Raw genomic sequence first — 25,037 nt, 5'->3', positions numbered from 1 at the left:
AGATATTCATGTCTTTGGGCTTCGCTCAAAGTGCTGGAAAGGTGCTCTGTCCTGAGATAGATGTGGTAAACTTGGAGCTGAGCTACCTGAGCATTCACAGGGACTGCTCTTACAAGGGGCAATTGCCAGGGACTCAGCTTGGTCCTGGGGAGTGTCAAATGTTCAGCACGTGTTTAATGACATGGAGTAGAAAAGTGTTCCCAGGATTTTGTAACATTTGCACTCAAAGAAGAAACACGGAGTACCTATGAGCAAAGATAAATATACTATAAATTCAATTGATAAACAAAAGAAGGAAATGATTATGTGGTAATGAAAACCAGAAGACATACTTTGGTACATAAAATTTATTTGGAATGAGACAGCTTTTCTACAATTCTGGAACAAAATCATACAGACTATAAAGACCATCTTTCCAGGGGTTCAGTAAGGCTCTGGCTAATCACCAGGGTCAAAGTGTTACAGTCTATAAAAAAATGTTTTTTTCTCCTTTAGCACAGTTGCTGTGCGCAATTTCTAGCATCCTAAGTCACCTCTCTAAACTCAGTGCCAAGAATATAACTGAAATAAGACAAAGCACAATGTAAGCAGATGACTAAACCGGAAAACTAGAGGATAACAGATCTAAACTAAAGGCAAAATGAGAATATGCACACATGAGCCTGCCTTTCCCAGGTGCTGAGCATTTGCAGCTCTCATTCTTTTCAGCTGGAGCCAGGCAGCACCCAGCACTGGGGCTGGAACCTGTGAGCTCCACCCCCAATTTACATCTCGAGTTTCCTTTGTTGCTTCTTTAAATTACTCTGTGCACACCAGGCATGAGCTTTAGTATGTCCGCCGTTTCCCAGAGCGGTATGAATTGCATGGATGTGTCCATTGGGAAGAATAGGTGTAGGAGTACTTTGGGGCACACCGCGGCTCAGGTCGGGCAACGATCTTGGGGGCAAGTTTCTCCACTGCTGCGTCCAGCCTCCCCGTCACCTCCGCTGGCAGAGGTGCTGCAGCCGGGGGCTCTGCCAGGGCCACCTCGGAGGGCTCGGATGCTCCCACGACGGTTTGCTGCGGGTAGGTGGTGAGGATGGGCCCCGGGAATGTGACAACGACGGGTGGCGGGTAGATAATCACCCGGGAGTCACCGCAGGCCACCACGCAGGGCTCGTTGCTGCTGGTGGCCAGGGGCTGGGGACACTTTGCCTCGCAGGGGTTGGTGCATGCCAGCTGGTTGGAAGCCATCGCCTGGCTGTGGCAGGGGAGTGCCTGCAATTTGTGTGCAGAATTAAGAAAAAACAAAAAAAAGGAAAAAAGAAAAAGAAAAAAGCCACTATGCACTTAGTTATTGCCACTTGTAAGCTTGGCTGTAAGAGATCTTTAGACAGAGATAAATCCAATAAAGACAGCAGTTGAACTCCTCTCCTTGTATCTGCCCCCTTTTACTTAGCCAGCACCCATTTGTCCTTTTGAATTTGCTGCTTTAAGCTTGCTCTCTTTCCTTTTCTTCCTCTGGGAGCAAAAATCCTCCCTGTTGTGTGCTTGCTCTAAAACAGCCATCTGCCCCAAAACCTTCCAGTCCTGTGTAATATTCCTGGAGACAAGTCTCAACCTGTTCCCCCAGCATCTCCCTTCCTCCCACACACAGCTTCTCAGAGCAGTGCCTGTGGTTTGCAGCTGGGGTGTAAGGCAGCGAGGGGGGTGAAAAATAAAAATCTGTATTTTTCAATAGATTTAAGTGCTGAGTAATCTGTTTAGCAGCCTGCTTAATTTCTTATATTATTTTCCTCGTGGATACCTGTTATTATCAGGCACTAAAATGTTCCACTAAAACACAGAAAAATGAATGGCTAAGAATAAATGGGGGGTTAAAAATACTGGTTTAATTGGTAAGACATATCACTTAAAATATTTATGTTGTGGTGATATTATCAACCCAAATCAGAAAATTGTAGCTTCAGCTAGGGTATACGCATTGAATAGTGTTTATTTCTGTCTTCAGATTAAATCTTCACATAAAAGCTAGCTCTCCGTGGTATAGCATTGCACCTTTTTAAAAAAACCCACACTTGTAAATCAAAGATAGCTTATAGTGATGAAAAAGGCAAAGGTATTATTTTATTCTCAATTAAGTCCTGTGTGCTGCAGTATACTAGAACTGCAGTCCTTGAGACCATTTGGAAGATGAGGACCAGGGGAGGTGGCAGCTTTGCAGTATCCTTACAATAAGTACACAGAAAATGCAGGATGTTTCTAAAGCAGATGGTGGGTGATTTGGACCTAATCTCTGAAATCAGTAAGTCTTATCTACAGAGAAGCAGTCTACAGGATGCTAAAATACGTAGCCAGCAACACTTTCTGTATATAAACTATTACATTGCCAAGCAGAAAATAAAAAAATCCTGAAATCAACTTTCCTCCACTTTAGGAGCTCAGTGCTGTTTTGCCCAGGGCCAGCAGCATGTCGGGACCAGGGAATGGGCAGGGCACCGGCTTTTGGGGCTATTTACTTGTCTCAACTATATTCAGGGGAAAGCAAAAGTATCCTCAAATGTACCATTGGGGGGGGTGTGGGGGGGTGGGGGTGGTGGGAAGAAGGCAAAACCCATGCATATCATTTCCCCCCAAATACCCTTAGGTTAGAATGTAGCTTTGACCTGAGAAAATGCTTCATTTAATTTCTGTAAAAACACATTGCAATACTAGCAAAGTTTAAATAGAGAAAAACGAAAGCTTATTTCCAGTTACATTAAGTAATAATATCTAATAATCACTTAGTGTAGCTTGTTGCAACTTCAATTAAATTAGCTAAGGATGGGTAGGTTACAAACAGCAGCCATGCTGCATGTCTATAGCTACACAGAACTAGCTTCCAACAAGGATTTTACTTCAATAGTTATAGAATCACAGAATCATAGGATGATTATCTATGAAATCCCCCCAACCTAACAACTGCTGGATCCCATAATTATGCTACATATGCAAAAAAAATAAAAATAAAAAATGCTGAAATCTATTCTCAGAGCTCTTCTGAAATTTTTTCAGAACTAAGAGACTGAAATTCCTAATTCTCCCATAAAATTAACAGCCCAAAGCAGTCTTGAAAGTCCCTTGCTTTTATTTTTACATTCTTTATCCAGCATAGAAAGCATCTGTAGAAAGATGCTTACTAATGCCTCTGAGAATCAGAATATTTATGCAGGATTTAGTCCTGATTTTAACAAAATTCATGCTAAAGCAAAATTAAACTCAAGGTTTTTATAGTGGTCAAATCGGACTTACTCAGTGTACCGGAGAGAACAAGTCAAGAGAAGTAGCTAGAAAAGCCTTGCGTGGAGAGAGTATTTATACCCTTTCTCAGATCGCCTGGAGGAGCTGAGACACCCTTTGTGTAAAGGGCCTTAATTACTTATGAAGCAAACTTTGTTGCATGTATTAGTCCTGTAGTTGCAGTAATTGTTTTGCTCACTGTTTATGATTATCTAAAGCTGAGTTAGGTAATAATGCAAAATGCAGATGGTAACTTGCAAGTTCTTTTCATCTTGAAATTTCCTGGTTTCACTCCACTGATTTCATTAAGAATTCAAAATACACGAAGAATTAATGGACTTCTGGTGACTTATCTTTGCTAAAAGCATGACTGCACAGGGAGTCTCCAAGATGTCAGTGGCACAGCGTGCCAGCACACACAAGATTTACTTTCCTTATTGGAAATGCCAGCTATTATCTAGTATTTATCTCCATGCCTAGATAAATTTCCAGAAACATAGGGCTTGTTTTTCATCTGATATGATGTTAATGGAGTTTACAGAGGTCTTCTTGCCTAAGCCAGAGGAAGTATCTGGTGCAAAAACTTGAAAGAGCAAAACTGTCACAGAGTTATCTTTTAAATAAAAATGAAGCCGTCTCCAATTATGAAGCTTAAAATGAGGAGTTGATTAAATAAATGTTTTACATATTTCATTCTGCATGAGGTCAGAGCAGTCTCCAAATCCACGAGGATGTTATTACTATTAACATAAAATAATTTCCACGTATGACATACTAACTAACAGATGTTTGTGAACTTCTTTGAAATCTCATTTCTTGATGTCTCCAGAATATTCCTGATAAGCTCCACAGCCCAGGGGATCTTTAGGGGTGCCTCATAAAATAAGAATAATTAATGCCATCGGGGCATCGTGTCATAAACACATGTATTTAAATGTGCTTAGCCTTTTTCTGCAAGAAGCTTCCCTCTGGAGGGAAGAGTGAACTGATTTCTGGGAAAATGGGTGTACTACATGTGCACTTGGACAAGGTCCTCTTGGTGGCCTTTGCCACTGGAGGGAGCCTCTGTGTCCATGGAGCCTCCCATCGCGCACAGCACCTCCTGGCGCAAAGGGCTAGAACTGAATCCCTCACTCCTGGCTGGGGCAGTGCTCAGTCTGTGGGCATGTGCCATGGCAGAGGTAGCCTCAGCTTTTCATGAGTTGGTCCTAAGAAGGTAGGATGAACGTTGTGTATGTCAGAGGAGCTCACAATTCAGCTGAAAATACAGTCTGGATTATTATTTTTTTTTTCTTCTCCTCCCTAGATTTTCAATATCTGTTGGTTCTTTTTGGTAATTCCTAACTGGAAGACCACTCCCCGCCAAGGATGCGCCCCAAAATTGCTGTTTCAAAACATGGGTATTAAAGCACATATAGTAAGCATGAAATTCAGCCCTACAGAAGGATTCTAGTTCCGCACTCTGGATTCTCTTCCCAATCGATCTCTGTGGCATTTCGATGATTCCTGAGAGAAATCGGAACTGAATGCTGCTATCATATTAAGATGCAGTCGCTAAACTACAACATAATTAACTCTTCAAAATTCTCTTATAATATAGTAATACTATACAGAATTTTCTTTTTTTCCCCACAGTTTTTGTGTTGCGCTCTGGAGTGACTAACAAAGGGAATAAAGGGCAAAGAGTAATGCAGACTGCACACACCACAATATAGAATGTTAATATTGTCAGTGCCTATTAATTTAAAATTGTTTTAGAAAATTACATCCTTGTGTAAGGCAGGGATGGGATAATAATGACTTTTGCCTAGCTAAGATATGGTTTGTGTGGCCAAACCAGTTCTGTTCAACTTCAGAGCACAGAAATTTTGTTTGTAAAGCTGAGTCAGGAACACTTGCTAATGAAGAAATAATCAAAGGAAAATGCTTGGGGATGGATTCTCTGCTGATGTTGGTCTGCAACATTCATTCTCTTCACTTCAAAGAGGCTCTACTTTCTTACATCATCTGAACACATATTCTATCAGCAAGAATTCTGCCCATTAGGCAAGTATAAACTGAAATATAGGTGCAGATCTGTAGTAAGAGTCAATTATGTATTAGTGTATAGATCCACTGGTTTTTACACTATCGGAAACTGTGGCTTTCTGATTTTATACAAACTACGAGTGAAAGTTGAATAATCCAAAATTTGAGGCAATGAATCACAAGATAATTAGGACAAGGCCAGAAATGACCTTGATATATCTCCTTTAAGGTGATGCTATTGCCCAACACTAGGCGTCACCTACAGCTATTATCATAATACAACTATTTGCATAGGCAACATATTAATAAGTGTTTGTGAAACATTTTCAGCCCTCAGAACATTCCCATGGTGTTTAATTATGCAGGGTGTTTCCAGAAACACCTCATAAATCCTGATTTATGGCAGAAAGAGCGTGATTTAACAAAACTCTATAGCTACCGGAAAAAAAATAATGCGTGGACTGGGTACATGACAGGGTGAAGGATGGTCTTCTCCAAGCATATTTGTCAGATCAAGAGAACAGACCCTTTTCTGAAGGTCTTTCGATAACATTTGGCAGGTAAAAAGGGGAAATTTTCAGGTATGATGGCCTCATGATATGCGCTGGGTGGCTTCTTGCTTTCCAGCCTTGTCAGGACTCCCACAGTTTTGGGGGGCTGGGGTTCACTGGCTTTTCTTTGTCTTTACCACACCATTTCTAGGGCTTAGCAGAGTGACAAAGAACCCCTAAATGCAGTGGGAGAACCCAGGACTTTTTCTTTTTCTTCACTTCTAGCTGGGATTAAAATAGATTTTGAATACAGAATATAACAAAGAACTGCCCACAAAATATCAGTTGGCATGAGAAGCTTAGAGGAAATGAATGTTGAAGGAGCACAGAAGGAAAGGGAATGAAGGGAGTAGGGCAGAAGAAAGACATCTCCCTCACCATGTGCTGATCAGAACTGTACCGAAATGTATCGCAATACAACAAAATTGAAATGCTGGCTTGTTCAAAGCAGGAAAGCAAATTATTTAAATTATCTACAATCTGTTTGGAGTAACCTACGTTGCATGCTCTCCCTGATCCCAGCAAGTATTTTTTTCTTTTTGGTTAAACCTGTTTCTTGCTGTGTAGGTGAAAACCAGAGTCATGTGGTCACAAGATGCTGACTTAACTCCGTAATATTTGGTCCCCACAGCTCCCTCTGGTTGCCCCACATGGCATTACACGACCTGCCTCATTTTCCCTCTAAGTCTTAAGTTTCCCGTTTCTCACCCAATTCCCAAGCACCCACCCCTGCTCTGCACCGTACAGCATTAGGCAACAGCATGTAGGTAACAAACTGGTTTCCTTCTGTCATGTGTAAGGTGCTCAGTTCTTGTCTTAAGTGAATTGTTATCTTTCTTCAATATGCATATAAATATTGATGCTGAAGATGCTGGTTGGTTTCCTGGAGTTAGATAAGACCAGACTGGGTTATATGTACATCAGCTTTATATTACCTGTAATGTCATAATCAAAACGAAGGCTACATTGCGTTGGCTATGAAATAGCAACATAAGGGACAGTCCCTGAATGGGATCACATCTTGGATCATCAGTCTGACCTGTTGAAGGATGGGGAAGGAGCTATTGTCACCATTTATAGATCAGGAACAAATGCATGAAAGTAAAAGGCTGAACTGACATTCCAGGTGAGCACAAGTTAAGGAGAAGATGGAGCTGGGCCATTTGTGGAGGTGTGTGGCAGGGGAATGAAAGGTGATGGGTACAAACTGAAATGAGAGGTTCACATTGGCATAAGGAGGACGGAAAAAAAAATAAAGAAAAAAAATGCCCATGAAGGGGATCTTCAGCATCATAGTCTGAATTCAGAATTGGTCCTGTTTTGAAGAAAAAGGTGGATGAAAGACCTAAGAAAATGTTAGAAATAAAGAATTAGACCCTCAGCTGGTGTAGGTTTGCTTTATCAAGCTTTAACATCTCTCTATCACTTTCAGTTATTTTATCTGAAATGTCGTGTGCAGATCTGAAACACGGCTTTAAAGAATAGTTGTTTCCTGATGAATAGGGAACATACAGCATCAGACTTGGCGTATAAAAAGGAAGGACAGTTTTCAGTTGTGTGGCATCAGAGCTTGCTGAAACACTGATTTATAATACTGTAGTGTGGTGTCTGTAGAAGATGATGTACAACCTTCCCAAAGTTCTTTGAAAGTATTTGTGCCCAGCCTTCAACAGGATGTATTTAACAAGTGAAATTTTCCCCCGGGGGAGTCCCACATATTCATCTCAAATTTTAAAGACGATTTATGGCATGGAAACCTGAAGTTATTTAATCAGGAACAAACCACAGGAATGTAAACAAATTATGCAGGAGAATGAAAGAAGTATTTTTAGCAATCTGTGGGCGTAGCAGCTAAATCTGATGTGAGTCATCCTGTGTCCTCCCTGGCAGACCTCAGACTTGGGATGGCTACAGGGTGAGAAATGCTGCCCAGTACCTGGACCTCAGCTCCCACATACCTGCCCTGGGGGGGTGACTTCTAATGGACATTGAAGGACTCAAGGCTCGAGAGCTAGAACTAATGATATATGGACAAAGTATCATGAATGAAACTTTTATGCATCATTTAAAATGATGTTATTACTTGACATTTGAATGTAAGGAGTCAGATAAGATACGGTTTGATTCATCCCATTTGTTTGTTCCGATGTTTTGTGCAGGAAAAGCAAAAACATGTTTGAGATGAGGATTTTCATCTTGTTTCTTCTCAGTAACTGTAGGCAGGTGTTATTGCACGAAAGTTCCTTGAGAGGGCAGACTAAAAACTTGGTATGAACAATGTAAAAGAAGTTGCAAATTTAGGAAATAAGGAAAGAACAAGAATGTAAATACTAACAGCGGTGTCTCCTGGTCCTGCACCTAGGAGAAGCTCTCTGAAACTGGAGAGGGAAATTGAAGGATGTTCGGGAGAACCGGGAACGGAGAGTCTGTTGCGTGGGAAAATTTTGGAAGTGATGAACAATCCCTTTGCACATTCAAAGCTTATTATCAGATGCACCCGAGCTAGATGAATAGCTCCTTGATAGTAAAGATCTGATTCCAGGACATGTAAATTGAGTCACATGATATTAACTTTATAATAGGCACTTTGCCTATGTAAATCAATACAAAACACTTAAGAAGTATTTCAAAACTCTTTCCTTGAGGACAGTTAGAGATTTCCCACTGAATAACTTTGCCCCGGCCGACCCTCAGAGAGGCACTTCCCATTGCTAGAAGCAGTTGGGTGTGTAAATCTGATTAAATCAAAACCCAGCCAGTATGGAAACCGTGCAAAGCAATAAGAACAGACTTTTAGTACACAGTCTTGGCCTGAGTGATCCTTCCTTCCCCTTCCTGCAGACCACGGCCACATGGAGCTTCCCAGCACTGACACCAGTGCTGCGCGCCCCTGCCCTCCTTTAGAGCATGGCTATTGCCCAAAGGGCTGGCCCACATTGCAGCTGAGTGTGTTCACAGCAAAATTACCTGTGGCTCATATGTAATGTCACTTATGGTAACGTTGACTAATGTGGGTTTTGCACAGAACCTTGCGGAAGGAGAAAGAAAGGACAGACCACATCGCCTGGTTGCAGGCTTTGGTCCAAATGAGGAAGGATCTTCCAGTGTAGGCAATAGGACAAGCATCGTGGCTAAATCTGTAGGGCAGAAGTGGTGGTGGTAAACAGCGGTGTGACCTTAGCGGTGGATGGCAGCTACGAATGATCCATTTGTTGATCTGTTGTTAAATAGACCTTTACTGGAGACACGTTCATGGGGCTAGAGTGTTCAAGGGTACCGATACTCAAAATACATGAATATATTTGAGCAACCTCGTCTAGTGGGAGGTGTCTGTGCCCAAGGCAGGACCATTGGAACTAAGTGGTCTTCAAGGTTCCTTCCAACCCAACCATTCTATGGTTCTATGATTATGTATTCATGCACAAAGCAAACTGAGCATGACGCGTAACAGATTGCTGAATGGAAGAGAGATATCTGGATTCCACTGTTCTGGGATTTGTCCCGCACACTTTAAAAGGCATTGGGGTATGCCTGGGGCAATTTGTTTAAAATAAAAACAGCTTTTTATGGAAAAAATGCAAAATAATGATCTCACCTGAATAATGATGCTTGCAATCCTCATACAAGTATTTCTAAAGTGTAGGTATTGCTCAACATTTGGATGCCTAAATCTGAAGGCAGAAGCTCAGTTTTGCAATGCTCTGCATGTGTACAAATATAATTAATGTTTATGAAACATTCTGAAAACTGTATTTGTTATTACTGAAAGGATCATACAGGAGCCATGTGAAGCTGGGTTTGATTTATGGAAAAAGAAGTTGCGGATTTAATTTGCAGACTTCAGGAACTTGAGTAGATTAGTATGGAGAAAATATCCTGGGGGATGGGGAAGGCTGTTGGAAACACAGTGCCCTGGAAATTATAGTGGGGAAAAGGTCCGTGTGTTAAAATCTTGTGAGGTAGCAGCTTCTGTCTCTGACTTAAGGCTGTGGACTTTGATGTAATTTTTCATGGATTTACTGCTCCAGGCCCAGCCAAAAATTGTCCACTTTTTAAAAGGTCCTTTTTAAAAAAATAAATACATTTGAAAGCACAGAATTACGGGGGAGGGGGAGGAGTGATTGATCCTTCTGAGTCACAGAACATAGATAATTAAAAGCAGAATCGCTCCTCTGCTGGGCCCGCAGTGTCTCTTGGGGGAGAACGTGAGCCCATTAATAACTCATTAGTCCTAGCTATTACCGTGTGTTGCCCAATATACATATATTCTCTTAGCACTATTAAGTTGCATTGCAGATTCTTCTTGCGCAAGTGGTCCCAACGATGTAACTCAGAGAGGGTTATAGTGCCCTGCTGCTGCCTCTACATGCTTGGTCAACGATTTTTGTCCTATTTTTGGGGTATAGTCTTATGAGTAGGCTGTGAAATTCATTCCAGTACTTCAATTAATCAAAAAAATCAGCATCTGCTGAGGAGGCACCTGCCTGGGAAGGAGTGTGGAGGAGGTTTCATGGTGCTCCATGCAGCTTTCCATGAACCTCTTTGGAGGTGGACTGGCACTGCCCTGCACAGGGTACAGCAGTGCCTGTCTTCCATGCAGAAATACAGTTTGGATGAGTTCTTGAAAAATGCCAAAGTCATAAATATTGGGTGGTGCTGTACATGTACATGCTGTGCATGTTGGCATGGGTGTTGAGCCTCAGGAAGGGGACGATGCCACCTATGGTGGGACTCACAAGGGTTAAAAAATGAAGTGTATAGAAAAAAGGAAACCCAAAAACCTCATGCTGCATGACAATATTTAATGGGAAAGAGAAGCTGAATATACATGCGCAAAATTAGATGGATAAGATATAATCAGAAGAGTTCCAGGACTTCATGAGGGTCTACAATGAATCTCCAGTTGCATGATTTTGCATAGATTGTTTTTTGATCAGAAGTATTTTACAGAGAAATCTGCGATTACAATTGCTTGAAGTTATTTTTTTGCCCTGGCTTGAATCAAACGAGATATAGGCAGAAAAATAAGCTGGGAAACCATTACATCACGGGTCTAAGCAGAAATAAAGCACAAGAAAGACTTACGAATGCTAATTTTAAGAAATGCCAAGTAGAGCTGATTTATTTTTTTTAATGGTAAATGCGGTTTTAGCAAAATATACAAGTGAATATGAAATTTGATAAAATTTCATTTTGGAACCCAAGATTTTCAGTCATGTAATTTTGAAATATTTTATGCTTTTTATTTTGAGAGAAATTGATAATAAAAAGTCAATGTTGGCATAAAAACTTGAATTTATTGAGACATACATTTTTATCAAACCAAAAATATATTTTTGAAAATCTTGTTTCTTGGAAAAATTCTATTTTTTTAAATTTCATCCTAATTTTGAATAAGATCAATAGTGGAATTTCAATTTCTTGCAGATTGGAAATTCTAGTCCTCATGCAGGTCTAGTGTCAGGAAGCCATGCTTTTATGGACTCCACTGGGAACTGTGGGAGCTCAGCACTTCTATGATCCATTATCCATAAACTTAGCCGTGATCTGTCTTACTGTTCAGTTCTGCTTTTCAGTTTATCCACAGATATCCATGTTGGATTTAGGTTGGCCTGCAAGTTCTATAACAAAATGGATTGGAAAAGTGAGGAGAAAAAGGATTAAAGTTTCCTGTCTCATAAAATGATAATCCTGAGTTACATGCCGTCCCAGAACCACACATACCCCTAAACCCGGGAGATCCCTTGAAACCGAGTAAGCTTCTGATATCGAACAACGCAGTAGATCCCACTATGGTTTGCTGGGGGAAAGTGGTGAGAGTTGGGCCAGGATATATCACAGAATATGGTGGTGAGTCAGGGTCCACTATGTCCACTATTGTGTCGGGGTATTTAATGACACAGGTCTCATTGGAGGTGAGGGCAAACGGCTCAGGGCATATCACCCCCGGCGGCAGGCAGCACTCGTAGGGAGACATGTGGGAGATCCAGACCTGAAACACAGGAGGAGGGGAGAAAAGGCAGTCATTAGTCCAGCAAGACACTTACGCATTAGATATCAAGATTTTGGGAAGAGACGGTTGCGTGCCTGATATTGTGATTGCTGGCAAAAGGGGGAATTACAAGGTGCAAATAGCTCAGGTGATAGATAAATATTTGTCCAGTTTCCTTTTCCCATCCAGTAACTCTTCTGCTTCTTAAGTAACCCTTTTGAACTTCATTGTTTCAATATCTGATGATATTTTCTAGATCCCCACTATTTTTATCCTAAAATGCTCTTGTGCTATTTCTTCTCTTCTCTTCCCAGGATTTTCAACGTAGTGCACTGCTCTGTCTCACTCCTATTGCCTAGTCAAACCCTGCTGAAAGCCATAACCCCTACTCAACTCTATGTTTTAAACTTCAATTTTAATCCTCACAGCACTGGCAAAACCAAAACATGGGGGTGAAGCTAGTTACCTCATCTCACCTGGTTAGAAGTGGAACAGTATGATCTGGGATGGAGATCCACCCATCTTTTATTAGTCTCATTAAATATTATCTGGATTACATTACCTTATATTTGAAATCACACAGCTCTTTAAAACTGTACCTGATATCAAAGCCAGATTTTCCTGGGCATTGTATAATTATAGATTACCAGGCAGTTCTTGCCCTGAATTGTGCCCACACTAATTAGGCAAGGCAAACAGAGTGAGGGAGAAGTGATAATTTTCTTCACTTCATCAGTATGAAACTGATGTGGAAGAGATTAAGGGCTGGCATAAAGGATGGGCCTGAACTGATTTCCCAAATGAGTACCACCATTTACCCCAGGGGTCTGTGCGGGAGAGAAAATTCAGGGCAGATTTCTTGTGTTTCCATCTAAACATCTAATTTTAGCCGCACACCATCGTTGCCTTCTCCAGTCCTCAGGGCTGCACCTTCAGCTTTTCCCAATTGACCCCATGCCTTTGACTTCAAGGTAAGAAAAAGGCAACAACAACAGGATATTTTTACCAGCTAAAGAGCTGGGTTGGAAATGGCTCATTTTGCCTTGGGAAAAAATCGCTACCACAGATCAGTCTTAAGGGTAGGGATACTCAAGTGGTCCAATGCAGGCGGACAATTTGTCAAAACTTATCCTAGTACTCATGAAAAGAGGGGATGAAGGAGCATTCCTTCTTGTACATTACTTCTAGATTTGGAATTCAGCACTATAAATAGTTTTTAAACAAACCCAGTAGTATAGTGGCTTTTTAGTAAGAAAAAAATTTGAGTTCCAGTCTCTAGGATTTTGAAAATATTTAGGACAAGTTCTCCAACAGTTAAAAGACACCGTAGCTTCCTTGAAGACAGCTGAGGGTGAGAACATCATAGAAAATTATTTTTTAAAAAATGATAATTTCTTTATTGAAGCCTAGTCTTTACAATATGAAAAGAATGCTTGCCAGTATGAAATTATTGGGACTCTTTAGAGTTCTGAGGGCTTTTATATGCCATGCCTGGTGTAAATGAACTTCTGTCCTGAACACTAATGTAGTTTGCCAATGCCAGCTTTCACCTCTGAAGTGTAAAACTTAAATTGACTTAAAACTAAAGGACAATAGAAAGTATATTTCTGGAAGAATACCCCCTTGCCACTTCCTAAGTTTAACCTATCATTTGATAATATTTAGATAGCAATAAGTAATTGATTCAAAATTGACTTACCCGGATCACCAAGGAGAAGAGTTTAAGAAAAGTGATTAGAAGAGTTCTACGTAGCAAATGCTTTTATACACTTAGTCAAATTGCCTGGAGGATGTGACACCCTTTTTGCATGAAGTCCTAATTAGTTGCAAAACAAACTTTGCTGCATGCATAACTTCTGCAGGTAATGAAACTGTTTTGCTCTCTGTGTTTGTTAGCTATTGGATCTTCACATAGCGTGCTAAATACGTACTACAGCCTGCAGGCAGGATTCACTTTAACATTTCACAGGTCAAAAAGAACTTGATATACTTCATTAACCACATTTCAGTTATATCATGAGTTGATCAAGCTTTCTTTTGTTGTTCCCCCCCTCCCCCCACCCTTCCCGCCTCAAATTCGGTCTGTGAAAGGAATTCAAGGGAGCACCAGTAGCACTATTTGCTGTCAGGGAACAGGGTTTTATTTTCATTTCCCAAATCTGGCGTGTAGTCCAGTGTGGAAGAGAAGAGAGTTTTCCTCTGAAATGTCTTACAGAGCATTAAACTTAACTGTATTCAGCTGTTATTCCTCGCAGTGAATATTCACGGATGAGGAGAACAACTCAATAAATTTGTAGCCCTTTTCCCAATGCGACCGATCATCTCTCATTGGATGGATTCCTCTGGAAAGAGCTCGGTGTTATCTAACATACACTTCAGGCTTTACAAATAGCGCTTGCACAGGGTTTAAGTGGAGCATGTGGATTTGTTTCAGGTGTCTTTGCAGGGTTTGACCGTGTTGCAATTAAAGTCAGGTAGATGCCACCCATGTTTCTCTGCCACTGACTCAAAGTGAAGTCACAGAGAATCACACAGCTGGGTTGGTGGTTGGATTTTTTTTTTTCTTTTTTTCTTCCAGCTTTTTGACTGGGTTGAAAAGGACAACCTCATAGGAAAGGGAAGGTTGCGACAGACTGTGCTCTGAAACTGGTGTTTCCGTCCAGGCTGTGTTTTTCTGTGACAGTATTAAGGTGAAGGCAGGGCGGGGGGAAGTAAGCAAGAAATAGCTCTATCCTGATGAGAATTTAATTTAACACAAACAAGAGACATAAGTTTAATGCAAGACTATCAAAAAATTGGAGATAACGGGGGCTGTCAGTTTGTCAAGACTTTTATGAATGAGGCAGACATGTAGATTTAAAAATGTTTTTATAAACACTTTAAAGAGGAAATCAATATCACAGAAATATTATGTTGAAGATGGAGAGGGAAATCAGGATTCACGTGGAAACAGCTTTCTGAAAAAGCCACTACTTAGTGCAGTTAGGAGATTTTTGGCTGACGTGCCAGCTCATAAAGCAGAAACAGGTTTTTTTAATGCATAAAAGCTATTCTTAATTAAAATCTTATTGTAATACCAGGGATAGGGATCACTTAAATATTTGGGGATGCACTTAACTAGTACAATGCATCTCGCTGTGTTGCATTAGCGTACCTGACACGCAATTCTTTATCTGCATAAATGACTGGGAATCAGTCTGAAAGCTTTTGTTCTGTTCACAAGTTACCGTAAATGCTTTTGCCTCAGGACCCCTACTAACATCCTCCCAAGCTACAGATAATTTATGATATGAAGACAAAATTTAAGTAAATAATAATTATGAACAAAGGAATCCTTCCTCCCAGTTTGCAAGGCAAGGAAGGGACGATGCCATCTTCCTAGCACCGCACAACCGCTGCCCTTTGCTTTGGATATGAAAAAGAAATAACAATTTTGATAGTCTTTGCCATGAGGTTCCAGGTCCCGATGGTTGCTTGAAGACAGTGTGGAATTAAAAAGGTTTCTGGGACTGGAGTAACTGAGAAAAGTGATCTAAGGAGAGAGGACTCCAGCAGGGACTGTCCTGTTCAGAGATGCACCAGCTGCTCTCGAGAAGGTAAATAAGGCTGAAAGGCTGAAATCCAGAATTTCGTGAGAACTTTACAACCCTGCAGAATGACTGGAGCCAAGGCTGCTGCAAGTTTGCATAATTTATTTGTAGCTGATTTTTCCTGTGGTTTGGTCCCTTTTCCCCCTCTCTCTGCTCCGTCCTGGTTAGGAACCTTCGCGCTCAGACTCCCTGCTAGATAAATCGTGCTCCTGCCCACACATCCGTGTGCCTCCAGCCCTTGGGGTGGTTACCGGGGCATTTACACTGATTTGTCTAAAATATTTCAACATCAAATCTGGCTGCTTGGAGCTATGGGGTGGTGGTGGGGAAATTGCCTATTCCTTCTGCATAACATACAGCAGATAAAGCCTTTCCTATTTGTTAAGGCCGCTGTTCTTCAGGGAGGCAAAATATTTTATTTTATTTATGAAGTCCTTCACTTTTTGCTGGAAGGTGGCCAAAAAAACCCCAACTCTGGAGTAAAAAGGTGTACGTGTGTTTCACACTTACCAATGTTTGGACTTTTATTTTTTGAGTAAAATGTTATTACATATTAACCAGGTTGTTTTTTAGGGCCATATTAAGAAATGGGGAAAAAATGAGTACAGTTTTCTGATAGTAGACTTTTTGAGGGCCCCAGGCAAAAGGGGAATAAAGGCAGGTGGGAATGGCCTAAGATTTACCTCTAATTAATCTGCCTAAGCACTTCTCTGACACCGAGGAGCTGTGGAACATTAAAGCTGTGCTGCAGGATTAATTTGGCTGAAGAGTCTCATATATATATATATATGGGGATTTGTATATGTTTATTTTAATCCAGAAATCATATAGTAAGATTCTGGTTCTTGCAATTTAATCATGGAGAGAGAAGACAATTGGTTGTATCAATATAAAATCCACACAACTTGCGGCTCGCAAGCCAAGTGAAGATAAACCTGAAAAACTTGTAGATAAAAAGAAGTATCAAATTTCTAACTGACTGTAAACCACCACAGGCACTGTTCTTGGACAGGAGAGCTGTCAGTGCAGTAGATCCCTTAATTACTGGGATTGTGCCAGTAGCTGAGCTTTATAGACAAAGCAGCGAGACACCCAGTGATGGTCCAGGCGTGGAGCCCCCACAGCAGGAGGGTTGCTGCCAAGGAGCCCAGGAGCAGTGGTGGCTTTGGGGTGGCAGCTCCTTCCCTGTGCCCAGGCAAGCCAAGTGGCCCTGGACATCACCTAAACCAGGGCAATGCCCCATGGAGGCTTTTCCACAACCGCAAATTGGATATGACCTCTAACAAACATCACAGGAAGGTAGCTGGAAATGCCTGGCAAGAAAAGCCTTATCTGCCAACTATGCTCGTCTTCTGTAGTTGAAACCTCTTGTGTCATTAATCCAGGCTTAGCGTAACCCGTGTTCCTTCTCTTTTCTAAATACTGTCCCAAAGACAGTGCTTTGTGTTCATTCCATCCCCTTTTTACAGCCCCTTGTGCCATTGTACGTTGTGAGACTCCTTGAGACTTTTACTCTTTGCAGTTTTGGGGCACTATATAAAATGGTAGCTCGCACTTCCCTTGCAACTGAATTTTTCATTGCCTTTGGCAGATTTTAATTCTAGTTATTATCTAGGTTTAATAGTGAAGCACAGTAGCTAAATGAATTGTCAGAGGTCACTTGGTGAGCAAATGGAACAGCCTGGAGTAAAACAGGCTTTCCTCATTGGCATTTATCATATTATTTATAATTTGAATTCCAGCAGCTCTTTGAAGTCTTAACTGAGATTGCACTGCATTGGGCAAACAAAGGGCAAGTCCCTGCACTGAACAACAGGCGTTTGGACTGATTAGACCTGAGAAACAAAAGAGAAGGGATTGCTATCTCTTTTACAAATGCAATATTAATGCACGGGGATTAAGGGAGGGGTTGTCAGTACGGAAAAGCAGAGTGAGCAATTTTTGATATGTCCTGGAATGACTTTTCCAGTTTTACATAGGAAATCTCTGGCAGTCAGGAAGTAAACACAGACCCGAGTTTTAATAAATTATTTAATATTAAGAGTACCCATTATATTCACACTCTCCCAGTGCTGTTTTCACGGTAAATGGAGGGTTTTGGTGTCACAGCTCAGTCTCTAGGAAGGCTGAAGTGCGCACAACCGCAACTGAGACAGTGGTTTGGACATCGGGACATCCTTCTCCCTGGGACAGCTGCGTTTACAGGAAAGATAAGAGACCTGCAATGGAATCTGAAGAGATAAGTATCCAAAGAAATTAGAGATCCTAGCGTAGTGGAGATCCACTTGGTCTGAACAAAAGTAGCAATTCAACCGGGCTGGAAATTCTCAAACTGTGGGTTATTTTTTTTTTCCCCCTACTTAGAATAAATAGTAAAAATTAACTTTTTTAAAAAATTTTCTTTTTCTCTCTCCACAAACTAAAGGAAAAAAGTACCAAGGTTTTCAAAGCTGCTTAAAGTATCTAAGAGGATAGGGAGGCTCTGCAGAGAGACTTGGATAGATTGGACCGATGGGCCAATGCTAACGGCCCAACAAGGCCAAGTGCCGGGTCCTGCACTTGGGCCACAACAACCCCATGCATCGCTACAGGCTTGGGGCAGTGTGGCTGGAGAGCTGCCTGGCAGAAAAGGACGTGGGGGTTCTAATTGACAAGCGGCTGAACTTGAGCCAGCAGTGTGCCCAGGTGGCCAAGAGAGCCAATGGCATCCTGGCTTGTATTAGAACTAGTGTGACCAGCAGAAGGAGGGAGGGGATTGTCCCCCTGTACTCAGCACTGGTGAGGCCACACCTGGAGTATTGTGTCCAGTTCTGGGCACCTCAATACGAGAGAGATATCGAGGTGCTGGAGCGAGTGCAGAGGAGGGCAACGAAGCTGGTGGTGAAGGGCCTGGAGAATAAATCTTATGAGGAGCGATTGAAGGAGCTGGGACTGTTTAGTTTGAGGAAGAGGAGGCTGAGGGGAGACCTCATCGCTCTCTACAACTACTTGAAAGGCCATTGTAGAGAGGTTGGTGCTGGTCTCTTCTCACAGGTAATTAGTGATAGAACAAGAGGGAATGGGTTCAAGCTGAAGCAGGGTAGGTTTAGGCTAGACATTAGGAAAAAATTCTTCCCAGAAAGAGTGGTCAGACACTGGAATAGGCTGCCCAGGGAAGTGGTGGAGTCACCATCCCTGGACGTGTTTAAGACTCGTTTAGATGTGGTGTTAAGGGATATGGTGTAAGGGAGAACTTTGTAGAGTGGAGTTGATGGTTGAACTCCATGATTCCAAGGGTCTTTTCCAACCTAAATGATTCTATGACATCATCCCTGTTAAAATCCATGGCTTCATTTATGTATTATGAAACCTAAGATGTCCCTTAAGAAATTTTCAATTACCAACGCCTGCAAATTACTAACTATGGAGTAATGACCTCTGTTAAAAAAAATACCTTTTAAATTAAAATTCTACATCAAAAATCATCCCTCAGGTAATGGTTGGTTACCAAGGAACAATGGTATCAACATGGACTTTTCTGCTTTTCTAAAGAGAATTGTTAAAGAAGGAAAAATAAAACCAGTAAAGGAAAGAATAAGAAGAGAAATAGGAGACCTATGTTGTATGAACTTTCTTAAACTGATTGAAAACTTAAAGAAGCCTTTTGTATGTGAGCGCCTAATTAGCTAGTCAGTTGTTTGGAGTTTTTTCTAAGATTAGGTTCTGCCTACTGCCTGTGTGTGTCACACCAGCCTGATTTGCACATTTTCTGAGCTTCACATTCTGCTCATGTTCTTTCACTAGAGATGGAGAAGAGCCTAATCCTTTGCTCAAATTGTTCTCCAGACTCCTCTAAGAAGACCTCTGAGTCTTTTGAAAGGGCCTTTATTTTGTTATTCCCTTAGCAATATGAGTAGTCCAGCTCTTTCTGAGACCCACTCCCCTAAATGCAAACAAAATTAAGCCCAATGTGGAGGTCACACGTGCTTATACAATTATTCTCTGTCTTCACACACAGCTAGTGAGCAAGTGCGTGTTTGGGTAATTTCTGTATCAGTATTGTCTTAGAAGGTTCAGGTTTTCTCTGCAAAAAGTTTCGTCTGTTGCCTGTTCTGAGAAATCTGGTAGCAGTGCAAAGCCAGTTTTCAAATAAAAATCAAACAAAAATGTAGTATGATGCAAGCACCTTAATACGTAACTAGAGAATGTGCATTAATAACCTTGTCATGTATTTCAGGGTGACTTTGTAACTCTGTTTTAAAACACTGCAATCATGCTGGATACTTAAAATATGATAATAAGTGTTTTGCATGGATAAATCATTAATGAGAGTTTGCAAAGTGCTTTGAAATCCTTTAATCTGAAACTTCCGCGGGCTGTTCCCAATGACTGTCATTGCTTTGGGATCTTTACAGAGACATCTACTTTACAGGAATTATTTAGATGATGAGGACCAAAAATTGAATGACTTTTTAAATAAAGGAAAACACGAGCAACTAAGAAAACTAAATGCTTTTCAGAGAAACACGGTGGAGCATGAATGCTTTTTTATACTGGAATCTCCCAATCTTCCACAAGCGAAGGTGGTATCCAGCAGTGGCAGTGTCTTGCCCAAAGAGATTTCTTTGCAGAGTTACAGCAGATTGTACATTTAACCTGCAAAGGGAAGTTTTTTACACCCGGCAACAAATGTAATCCCAGCATTAGTGGAGAAAGTGAGTTCCCTTTGCTGCTTATCACCCTTAACCAAAGAGCTGACTGCTAAGACTGTCTGCTGCAAAATCATGCCACCTCTCTCATGGTAGGATCCAGCTGCTTTGGAGTATAGGAGTACTAAAATTAAGGAGAAAAGAGGAACAATTTCTTCCCTGTAATCCCTCCTCTGAGACCCCCATGAGTCTGGCTTTGGAGCTGTCTGAGCTGTGAGGGACGTCCAGGGAGACAGAATTAAAAAGAAGTGACCCAAACCACTCCTGCTTTACAGCGAGAGCCAAGGTTCGCTCCTGTGGAAAAATGATGAGATTTTCATTGCCAAAGGAAGAATACAGATTTTTAGAAATCATTTGCCTTGAAGACACGGCATCTCAGAGTTTTTCCAAATTTTAAGCCGGAAGTAACTAGTAGTTTTGAAAGTCTGTTTATGCTCCCAGTCCATCTGTCTACAAGTATCACAGCTAAATACAATTTGAGGGGAAAGATGACTGGGGAGCAAGAGCATCAGACCACTGATGGGCAGCCAACTAAAAACCCTAGCAGTTGTGCCATTGAAGAAGAGATGGTCCTTGAAATGCACTCACAGAAAAGGAAAATAATCTGTCACTGAGGATCCTGAGAAAAAAATCGATTAAAATTATAAGGCTTTATCCTTCATGGTAGAAACCATTGCAATGACATCCAAATCCATGGAATGGAGTTTATCTGCATCTACTGGGGTCCAGGGTCACCTGAGACTGCAAGGGGTGAGCAGGATCTAATATGAATGCAGCATAGGAAATAAAATAAAAAAGCAAGGAATCATGACCTGATTAGGAGTAGATTAGTGGAATGACATTCATGACTTTGATCTGTTTATCTTAAAAGTATATTATTACTCAATTCATGGCTGTCTGAAGCCAATACCACACTTCAAGTATAATAACATGTCACTCGGCATGTATAAATCATTAATGAATACTTGTGATATGACATTTGATCCAAGGAGGACGCAGAGCTTCCTGATAAGAGTTACTGCCCCAGGGATGCCTCCAACACACCTCATAATTTAGGAGGGATTTAGAGAGAAAAATTGTTACTGCTCTATTAGAGAAGCAAACAAGTAGCAGGCAAACAACTCCAGACAGGAAATCTGGCTGTAGGGAAGGGCAGATCTCAGGGTACCAGAGACACTTTCCCTGACTTGCTTGTCCCATGGGCTTACGGCTTTTGGCACAACAGCCCAAAGACAAGATACGTGGGGACAAAAACGCCTTTGTCATCTTTGGTGGCTGCAGCTTTTCACCCTGATTCTTACTGGCAGACCCTTTAATCAGGGTTGATGCCCAAACATGCATCCCAGGGAGCAACCAACGCTTGAGTGCAGAATGCCACTTTATCTACCAGAAAGGGTTAGAATGGCCAGAAATGTTATTTTCTAAAGAACAGGAAACAAAATACCAATTTCTGCCTAGACAGCACATTGAAATAGAAGTGATTACACTATACTAGTCTTTTTGGTGCAATAAAGTGTCATGGCAAGACACAGAACCTTCCTAGTCCAGCCTGAAGGAGCCCACTTACAGCGGGGTCACTGGATGTGGATTTTCACTGTGAATGTGGAGCAGACACAGCTCTAGCTCTGCAGGGAGGCAACTTAATCTTCTCCTAGCAGAGCTGAGGAAGTTATTTTTCACTGAGAAGGACGTGCTGTGAAAGATAAAGGGAGAGAAGCAATAACTTAGGATGTATATAAAATACGTTTTTGTGGTAACAGCAGGGACAAGCACAAGACTTGTGGCAGCAGGCTAATGCCTGAGAAAATGGATGGTTTGTGTTGGTGATTTCCAAAAAGTCCATATTCCAACCTTATTTTGTTGCCTAGAGCTGCTGCATTATATAGTCGTAAGAATTTAGAGTAGCTGTCGGTCTGCTCCAGAAGTTTTATAAAAGGTTATTATTATGACACACACAAAACTACTTTTTAATGAAAAAATTAATAAACCTGGTTGCTGAAGCTATTAAATATTGCCTACTTAGGGAGTAACCATGACTCTCAAATTTAAAGTGATGTTATTATACAAGTGACATAACTATTTAAATTTTGTCATATACTTGCAATATTTACATAGTATAGATACTTTGTATGTCTCAACCATTAATGAATATTTGGGACTAACTTTGAAGTTCTTTCCTTTAAAGAAGCCAAAAGAGAAGTTTCAATATTGTTATACAGCCCAAGGGATGTGCAGACAGACACACCTCAGTGGCTTCTAAATATGTAGTACAGGCAAATGAAAGATCAAGATTCTGATATTGCTAGGTAGAAAACTTTAAGTGAAATATACTTTTCTGAATGACAGAATATTTTATAAAAACATTTCCATTAATCCTCTAACAGATCACTTATTCCACCTCAATGATTATGACAGGACACATTCCAAATGAATTCATTTTTTTTCTGTATTGGGTGTGATGTTTTGTAGGAACTCTGCTGTGTAGACAATTTTATCGCATCACAGTCAGTTTAATTCTTGTGTTGCAGTAGTTGTGGTGTTTTAATGAACGAAATTAAACAATTCTCTCTTCAGAAATGTTTCATGCAATGGTGTAAAAATTTAAGCTTCAGTCTTTCTTAATTTTTCTTCACCTGGTTAGCCAAAATTACCAACTCAAATTATTTGAATGTAGTATAAATGATGGTTTTCTACACCACCTGAATGAAGCATTTGGTTTTCTGTGTTTGGGTATGGTAATGAATTGACTGAAAGTATGTGTCCAAGCAATTGTACTGATGCCATCTTCTCATGTGTTCTCAATTGCTTTAATTTCTTTCCTACAGGAGAGTTGTCTGAATACTATAAGTGGACATTCTGGTTACTAAATTGTTATGCCAGTACATAAGGCCTTAGCATATTACACCCCTAATTAGACCAGGGAAGCAACTTGTTCAACAGCCCATATCCAACGCCAGATGCTGAACAGTATGTTTCCACTGAGAAAAGCTTTGTAGAACAATTCTGGTTTGCTTTAAAAAACCACCGATTTTCTGTGCTGAATTCTGAAGTCAAGTCAGTGTCTCGCAACACCTGCAGCACTTTTTCCATTGAGTTTCATCTCAAACATTTAATGGAATGTTTCTGTATCTTGCACTATCACAATCTTCACTGCTGTCAGTACATGGATGATTCAGTGTCCTGTTGTGAGACGAATTTTGTCTGTACTTTGTAGGTGTCTGGACTGTCCAATATTGCACAATGGATTTTAATTGATATCTTGAACGTGCAATTCAGTATCTGGCCAGGTAGAAGCCGAACATCAATCGAACTGATGTCAGGAGAGGATTCTCCCTACAAGTAGTTGCTCCATTTTCTGACTTCACATGAAATCATATGATATCCTTCAGCCAGACCTCAGCTTACTAATGGAAGAAGGGAAGGAAAAAACCACTCTTCGAGTCTTTACAGAAATTGCTCTGCTATTCAAGGGGCAAATTATTTTTAAATATGGCTCGAAGTGTTAAGATGGCTTGGAAGAACACACTTTTTTAAACATTCTGTTGTTTGTTCTGATTATTTTTTTAAAATTCTGATGTTTTTGAAACGTTCTCATGCTTTGTGGTGGGAATTAAAAGTGGTTGGAAATTCCAAATAATTAGTGACACAATAAGCTATAAACCGTGATGTGGTTTCTGAAATAAAACAGTTAATGATGACTGACAAACTAAAAATTTGCTACTGTTCAGGGTATGTGACCTACTTAGGCTTTTATCTAAAAAGAATGTTTCACTCTTAATGAGAGGTTCAAACTAGATATGTGGCACAATCCTAAGAAACAGAGAAAAATACAGGGAAGAATATTTGCATGACACATGCAAATTTTACAATTATGGAACTATCTAAGACGAGTCTCGCATCATTCTAATTTGTAAATAACCCTGTGAAAGACATGCCAGTGACAGAAATGACAGACAGAGGAGGAAAAATGCATTGCTTTCCAAGCAGAACACCATAAATGTCTCAATTACCTAAATCAAGAGTACTACGCATGGCATTCATTTAATCTCTGATTATGTCATATAAAACAAGGCTCTAGGGTGGAATGGGCATGCCATAATGGGCAGACAGCATTGCAAGTACCAAATCAAAGCCTGCTTCGCTAGTAGGGAGGGTTTTCCATACAAGATGAGTTTGTTGGTAACACATTGCATGCGCAAAGGGTGTCTCCAGGCCCAGGGCGGTCTGGACCAGTATAAAAGCCAGACCAACTGCAGGCTCCCTCATCCACTTCTCTTGCCTTCTCCTCCTCAGTGAACAAGGTAAGCAGCAACTGCCTTCATCTGTCTCCTTTGGCAATTTTCTCTTTGTCTTCTGCCCTCGGCGCAGCTTTTGCTGAAATGCTTGCTACCTTGTCGTGTTCCAGGCTCTCAGTTCCTTGCCACCACCATGGGAGGTAGGAGAAGGTATTGGGCTCCCTTTGCAGGGAAACCTTGGGGATCAGGGATCTTTCATCTCCCTTCCTCCCTGTGCAGCCTGTCCCTGCTACCCAGCATGTACCTTTTCTCCTGCCGAGCAGGCTGTCAGGCTGCACCTCACATAATGCCTTTTCTTTCCCTACCCTCTCTCCTAGGTGCACTTCCGTCCCACAGCCATGTCCTGCTACGATCTGTGCCGTCCCTGTGGCCCAACCCCACTCGCCAACAGCTGCAACGAGCCCTGTGTCAGGCAGTGCCAGGACTCCCGGGTGATTATTGAACCGTCTCCCGTGGTGGTGACCCTGCCAGGGCCCATCCTCAGCTCCTTCCCCCAGAACACCGCCGTGGGATCCACCACCTCTGCTGCTGTTGGCAGCATCCTGAGTGCTGAGGGTGTCCCCATCAACTCCGGGGGCTTTAACCTCTCTGGCCTTGGTGGCCGCTACTACGGCAGAAGGTGCCTGCCCTGCTAA

The 25,037-nt window shown here is 41.3% G+C and overlaps 2 protein-coding genes across 2 annotated transcripts; one reads left to right on the top strand and one right to left on the bottom strand.

Annotated features, from left to right (window-relative positions):
• Positions 1–825: 825 nt before the first annotated feature.
• Positions 826–1,233, bottom strand: LOC134525788 (beta-keratin-related protein-like). Its single transcript, XM_063357005.1, has one exon. It carries the CDS (start codon positions 1,231–1,233, stop codon positions 826–828), a length of 408 nt encoding a protein of 135 aa, XP_063213075.1.
• On the top strand, positions 934–25,037 carry LOC134525789 (feather beta keratin). Its single transcript, XM_063357006.1, has 2 exons — positions 934–1,065; positions 24,720–25,037. Exon 2 carries the CDS (start codon positions 24,741–24,743, stop codon positions 25,035–25,037), a length of 297 nt encoding a protein of 98 aa, XP_063213076.1. The 5' UTR covers positions 934–1,065; positions 24,720–24,740.

The sequence above is a fragment of the Chroicocephalus ridibundus genome, chromosome 21, assembly GCF_963924245.1.
Source record: "Chroicocephalus ridibundus chromosome 21, bChrRid1.1, whole genome shotgun sequence".
Taxonomy (NCBI): Eukaryota; Metazoa; Chordata; class Aves; order Charadriiformes; family Laridae; genus Chroicocephalus; species Chroicocephalus ridibundus.
Note: the sequence above shows the minus strand (reverse complement) of the source record. Positions and strands in the feature narration are given on the sequence as shown.

What these genes read in the sequence shown, in the direction of transcription:
- LOC134525789 (XM_063357006.1), top strand. Translation starts at nt 24,741, where the DNA reads ATGTCCTGCTACGATCTGTGCCGTCCCTGTGGCCCAACCCCACTCGCC.
- LOC134525788 (XM_063357005.1), bottom strand. Translation starts at nt 1,233, where the DNA reads ATGGCTTCCAACCAGCTGGCATGCACCAACCCCTGCGAGGCAAAGTGT.